At 43.9% G+C, this 6,655-nt stretch overlaps 1 protein-coding gene across 2 annotated transcripts in view; it reads left to right on the top strand.

The window, feature by feature from the left end:
* Positions 1 to 2,089: 2,089 nt before the first annotated feature.
* The window catches only part of ABHD3 (abhydrolase domain containing 3, phospholipase), a 41,083-nt gene continuing 36,517 nt past the window's right edge, over positions 2,090 to 6,655 (top strand). Inside the window, exons 1-3 of one of the 2 annotated variants that reach the window (XM_022586810.3) lie at positions 2,090 to 2,453; positions 2,909 to 3,072; positions 4,175 to 4,357. In XM_022586810.3, the coding sequence (XP_022442518.2) occupies positions 2,292 to 2,453; positions 2,909 to 3,072; positions 4,175 to 4,357 (509 nt within the window). In that variant the 5' untranslated portion in view covers positions 2,090 to 2,291. The remainder of the gene's footprint in view (positions 2,454 to 2,908; positions 3,073 to 4,174; positions 4,358 to 6,655) is intronic. The other variant, XM_022586809.3, reaches the window with a different exon arrangement.

Raw genomic sequence — 6,655 nt, 5'->3', positions numbered from 1 at the left:
AGTCTCTCAATGGGTTTCTCAGTTTTGAACATTGATTGAAACAGCTGAAATCTTTAACTTATTTAAAACATTCCTACAATAAATAATGAGCTGTTGGGCTTCCCTGGTGGAGCAGTGGTTAAGAATCCGCCTGCCAGTGCAGGGGACACGGGTTCGAGCCCTGGTCCGGGAAGATCCCACATGCTGTGGAGCAACTAAGCACGTGCGCCACAGCTACAGAGCCCATGCGCTCTGGATGTTGGTCAGGCTGTGTTTTCACATGGAGGCTTAACTGGGGAAGGATCTGTTTCCAAGCTCATTCAGGGTATTGGCAGAATTTATTCCTTGCCGTTGTAGGACTGAGGGCCCCATATTTTTGCTGGTTGTCAGCTAGAGGCTACCCATAAGTCCTAGAGGCCACCACTAGTTCTCTGCCATGTGGCCCTCTCCATGGGCAGTTCATATGGCTGTTGGCTTCTTCAAGGTGATCAGGAGAGCTTTTAGCTCCAGTCTGCTAAGCTGGGGTCACATAATATAATGTAATCCCAGGAGTGGTGACATCACATCACTTTTACCATAGTTTATCGGCTAGAAGTCACAGGTTGTACCTGCACTCAAGGAGAAAGGATTATACAAAGGCATGAGCACCAGGAGAAAGAGATCACCGGGGATTGTGCTGGGATCTGAGCTCTCATTTCCTCATATAAATTGGAAGTAATAGTTCTTGTCTTAAGGAAGATTGTGAATGTTCTTCTTATAGGAAAGAAACTTGGGCCTCTTCCATTTCCACCATCTTATTTTATAGACAAGGAATTGAGGCTCCAAAAGAGTAAATGGTTTGCCTGAGTTTGGTGGATGAGCTCAGAGTTGTTTATTCCCCGGTCAGCATGCTTTCTACACACTGTGATGCCTATGAAGCATCTTATTTTATTTGATGATATTTTTCACTTCAAACTTAAGCAAAATGAAATATACTTGTATGTATTGGTGGGCAGGGTAGAAGGCAGGTGCAGGTATTGCAAAGAATGCTGCATGTAAATTGTCAAGTATGGCAACTGCCATGTGCATTTGAGTTTCTGAGTGTGCTCAAGTACAAGAGCCAGTGAGTGAAAGAGAATTACTTATATTCAGGTGGAGGCTAATGCATACATTATTTCATTTAGTCATCTTAACAACTCTATAGAGCAGAAATTACTGCTCTACAGATTAAAAGATAAAACAGGCTCAGTGAAGATAACAATTATTCTGGGTACTGTCAACCATCAAGTTGTGTGAAGTTTGTCATAGACTATACAGCCCTTGCCTTTTTTCCTTTTGCTATCTGAGCCTTGCTACTCCTGGTAACTTTTGGTGGGAGGAGCTCATAATAACGGATTGTCAAAACTTCTAATCCTTTTAGATGTCTGTATCTCCTGGCTTTAGTCATGTTGCCATAAATAAGCCTAGGAGGACCTACTTCATAAATGGTTTCTTGTCTGTATATTAGGTAACTGAATTTCCATATGTCTATAAATTCAGAGCATTAATGAACCACAGATAGGCTTTTAAAAATGTTGAATCCCAGTTCCTATTCTTGATCTCCTCATTTATTTTTGGGAACCACTTCTCATTTAAGGCATACTTAGCTACTTAAAGGATTGAGAGATTTAAAGTCAAGTATGAATGCCTTCACTACTGAATGTTTATAGACTATTTTTTCTCTTTTGATAATCTTGGGGGCAACACAACTTCCTGGGGGATGTAGGATTTTTTTTCACTACATAGTGCATCCTCCTAACATATCTTTGACATTAACTCCCCAAATCTTCCAACTGCAGCGTACACTTCCTGGGCACCCTAAAGCTGCTAGTTTACCGGAAGGATTAACCAAGACCCTTGCGGAACCGTTCAAGGTCACTGGGGCAGGTGCCCGCCCCGGGGCCTGAACGCGCGCTGCCAGGCCCATTTCCTTCTCCGAAGTGGCACCCGCTCTCTCCCAACTCTGGGGGTTCACTCAAGCTGACTGCGACCCGGCCGAGAGAACACCATCCGCTGTCGCGGGGGTGCAAGCTTGGAAACGCGCCGCAAGAAGGTTTCTGAGTGGCAGACGGTGGGGGGCGGACCGGGGGAAGCCGGGGCGGAGCCGGCGGAGTACGGCGTGCCGGGCTACGCCTCCCGGGGCCACTGGGCCGCGCCCGTTGGCGGAAGCCCGGCTCAGTCCGGCCGGAGACGCTCTGGTCAAGGGTCCGCGGCGGCGCCGGCGCGCCCGCTTTCGCTCCGTGCCCGCTAGCTGGCCTCCAGCCGCAGCACCCGCGCGCCGCGGTCCCCGGGCCATGCAGCGCTTAGCCATGGACCTGCGGATGCTCTCCCGGGAGCTCTCGCTCTACCTGGAGCATCAAGTCCGGATCGGTTTCTTCGGTTCGGGAGTGGGCTTATCCCTGATCCTGGGCTTCAGCTTCGCTTACGCCTGCTACTACATGAGCAGCATTGCCAAGGTGAGCCGGAGGATGGCGCGGGCGCAGGGCCGCGGGCAGCTCTCCGGGAGTGACAGCAGCAGGCGAAGCCGGAGGTGCCGCTGTCTGGGGCGAGTGTCTGGGGCCGTCCGGGGCGCCCTTTCCCCGGCATCAGATGGACGCCCTCTGAGCGCGCGGGACCCTGCTGACCTCGGCGCGGCGGCACTGCCCTGTCACCATTCGCTAACCTGGTAAAGCAGCTCCGCGATGCTCTAGCACTTCTGAGGATGACTCCCATGTGTCAACTCTCTCCATTCCCTAGAAGGGTTTAATAAACCACTGTTAAGTTCGTTGTGTTTGAATTATTTGCATCAGGCTTCCAGAAGGATATGTAATCAGATGGATCTCGCGCTAGGGACGAGTTTGCGCTTGTTTCTGGTTTACAGTTGGCAGAAACTTTGTTCTGGACACTTCACTGATACTGGCTTTCCCCACAGAAGCCCCAGTTAGTGACAGGGGGTGAAAGTTTCAGCCGCTTCCTTCAGGACCACTGTCCTGTGGTGACAGAAACGTACTACCCGACGGTCTGGTGCTGGGAGAGTCGAGGACAGACACTGCTGAGACCTTTCATCACTTCCAAGCCTCCGGTGAAGTATAGGAAGTAAGTAAAGTTCCATTTTCACATGGACATGTCATTCACATGGTGCATGTCAATGCACATGTCATTTCTTCAAAATCACAATGTTTTGCATACTCCCAGTTTTTGGTTAATACAACCTCCGGTTTAGTTAAGTATATAGAAAAGCAAGGGGGAATGAAGGTGGAAGGCACGTCTGCCACAGACACACGCAGCTGCAGGAAAATATTCAGGTGTTACCTTTCACCACTGTTGGGGGGAGGTGCTCTGATGTAAATGGTTTATTTTCTAAGATGAGAGAAGTGTTTGGGGGTTACTGTTTTTCCAATTTGTCATGCATCTATCCCTGAGGACCTAGATCCTTTGATGATATGCATTGAGCTGGCGGTGGGGGTGAGAAGGATGCCAATTAATGTGGATTTTCTGTGATGGACCCCAGTAAAAGGACTTCATATTGATAAGCAAATGGGTTCTTGTGGATAATGTCCTTGAGGTGTTAAAGATATGGTCCAGAATATATCAGTAACCAGGAGATTTAAATGGTGCTTATTATTAATTTTACTGAGTCATCTAGTCCCTCTAGAGTTTCTTTTGTTGCCTGGAACTTGCACTATTCGTTTGGGAAAACTCTTCAAGTTCGTAGATACTATGCGAGAAGTACTTTGAAGTGTTTAAGAAGCAAATTTTGTAAGATGCTCCGTGAGGAGACTGCATTATTGAGTCAAACGGCTAGAGCGGTGATCAGATCAGCAGTTTACTTATTCAAGATTCTCTGTTGAATTATTTGGGTGACCTCAGTCAAATAGGGGTTAAATGCTGGGTATTTCGGAGTAATGAGGAAATGATTAAGATAAATATTTGAAGTAGTTTGAAGCCCATTTTTACATACTATCTTTTACTGATCTTGCTGGAAATACTTTATTATACTAATTCCATGACATTCATGTGATGAAAGAAAGTGACGTGTGTGTTAGTGGATGCTGGAAAGAAGTTATTTTGAGAGACCAAGTAATGGCATATATATATATATACAGAGAGAGAAAGAGAGAGAGAATTAGGAACTAATATTAAGACATGACTTGAAACACTGAAAGAGTATGTATGTCTTTTGTGTTATTTCTTTCAGTGAACTTATTAAAACTGCAGATGGAGGACAGATTTCACTGGACTGGTTTGATGATGATAACAGCAAGTGTTATATGGATGCCAGCACCAGACCTACTGTCTTATTGTTGCCTGGCCTCACTGGAACAAGCAAGGAATCGTATATCCTTCATATGATTCACCTTAGTGAAGAATTGGGATACAGGTACCAGTGAAAGATTTCTTCTGTTTTTCACTTAATTCGTTCTAAATGAAGCTTAAATATGTCTGCATGTTTGTTTCCGAAATACTTGTTATTTCTTGCATGGATTATGCAATCCCCTAAATTATTATTTTTCCCTGCTTCCTCCTTCCCCTCTTTTTTCAGGAAAATGCATAACTGAATCATTGCACAGGAAATAGTACTTAGGCACTCAGCAGATTTCGGTTGAATGAATGCATGAAATTAGAATCACTTAGGAATTGACATAGGACCCAGGGCTAAGAAGCAGTAGGCCACAGTGAAGGGATTGCTAGGAGAATAGCAATTACAAACCCCTGAGAGACTGCACAATGTCCCTCATGTCATACTCCACATTTGGGCTCTGGATCCACTAATCTTGCCTCATCGGCTCAGATCCCAAGTGTAAAAAATATTCAGAATCAGCTTGTAGGTCATCCTTATCTTTCCAAAGGTGATCTGTGCCTTTTCTGTCCACCTGAGTTTGCAGGTGCACATGGCTAGGGTCCAGTTAATGATGGCACAGCATTTTTAAGTAATCATTATTCAACTCAGTTACCAGATACTATTTAATTTTTGCAAGCAACTTAGCAACTTTAAGTTTCTGGTTCAGTTCTAAAATTTGAAAGCAGATTCATTGTGAAAGGTACTGCTTTTCTGAGCTTCAGTCTTTTTTAGCCAATGGTAATTATTGTAGTGGAACACTCTGAGTTGTGTTTAAAGCCAAGTTGTATCTTTTCTTAAACTCAAAACACTTGTTTTGTGAAAAACTGATGTTGACTTTATATTAATAAAAACATTTTGATATAAAGAAGAAAATGCCATAATAGCTAATTCAATTTTAACGAGTTAACTCGGATCTTTTACAGATAAAGTCTGTTTTTTTCATGAGGTGACAGTCTCTTGAAAGCCTTGATATGGTGTTCCAGAATTATGGTTCCTATTAAATTTGCACTATAAGCAATAGCAGGAATTTATCATTGGATATCATTGGATACAATGTTTAAGCACCATTCAGTTAGATATGAGGCTTGATTCCAATGTTTTGCTAAAACTTAGTCATGCTCAGAAAATACAGATTATAAAGCCTTTTGTACATATTTAAATTGCTGATTCTATACTTTGCCTGAACTGTCTCCCAAGACTTAGAAAGTGCTTTTAAAAACAATGTAGTTGACGGGGGAGGGGGGGAGGGAGAGGGATGGACTGGGAGTTTGGGGTTAGTAGATGCAAACTATTACATTTAGAATGGATAAACAACAAGGTCCTACTGTAGAGCACGGGGAACTATATCCAATCTCCCGGGATAAACCATAATGGCAAAGAATATTTAAAAAAAAAGAATGTATATATGTGTATAACTGAGTCACTTGCCTGTACAGCAGAAATTAGCACAACATTGTAAATCAATTATACTTCAATAAATAACAAAAACAAAAACAAAAAATAAATAAATAAATAAATAACAAAAACAAACAAACAAAACACAATGTAGCTGAAACTCAAGGACTGAATCTCATAAGCTCTAGAGTTACCGGTATGCATGACTTTTTTCCATTACTTGTAAAAGTTGCCAAATTTTATTACCATGGCTACTGTTACACTGTGCTTCAAAGCTGTAGGAAGGTTGTAGCTTCCCTAAGGGTTAAAATCTCTTCTACTGATTCAGAAATTTTATTGAGAATGTATGATAGAAGGAAGGCTCTACGCTGGGTACTGTGAGGAGATACAAAGAGCTGTGGGAAATTGTCCTTACCATAAGGAGCCTATGAGAGGGTGAGGCTGGACCAGATCACTGTCAGCTGCTTGAAGACCCAGCTTATTTGGGTTTAGGGAACTCTAACGCTGAATCACACTGGGCTTGAAGGTAGCAGAATGCATGAGTAAGCAATGACCAGTAAACTTTTCAGTGGCCTTTGGACCTATCCTCATTTGTTTTTAACTGCAAGGAATCTCTGAATCTAGGTCAGAGAGGGTTAGCTTTTGTTGTATAACAAACTCTCCCCAAACTTAGTGGCTAAAAACATTTCTGCTCACAATCTGTGGGCCAGCAATTTGGGCTGAGCTCAGCCGGGTGGTTCTTCTGGTCTTGGCCGAGATCACTCATGCATTTGTGGTCAGCAGCCTGGACAACTCTGGGTTTGGGAGCCATCAGCAGGGATGACTCTTCTCAACTCCATGTGGTCTCTCTTCCACCATCAGGCTCACCCCAAGTTCACTGGGCAGCACAGTGTTCCAAGAGTGCAAAAGTGACAGCTGCAAGGCTTCTTCAGGCCCAAGCTG

Source organism: Delphinapterus leucas, chromosome 14 (assembly GCF_059928025.1).
Source record: "Delphinapterus leucas isolate spDelLeu-1000000601 "Yukka" chromosome 14, BTC_Dleu_Yukka2, whole genome shotgun sequence".
In the NCBI taxonomy this organism is placed as follows: Eukaryota; Metazoa; Chordata; class Mammalia; order Artiodactyla; family Monodontidae; genus Delphinapterus; species Delphinapterus leucas.
The sequence above is the reverse complement of the archived record's forward strand: the minus strand, read 5'-3'. Positions and strand labels throughout refer to the sequence as shown.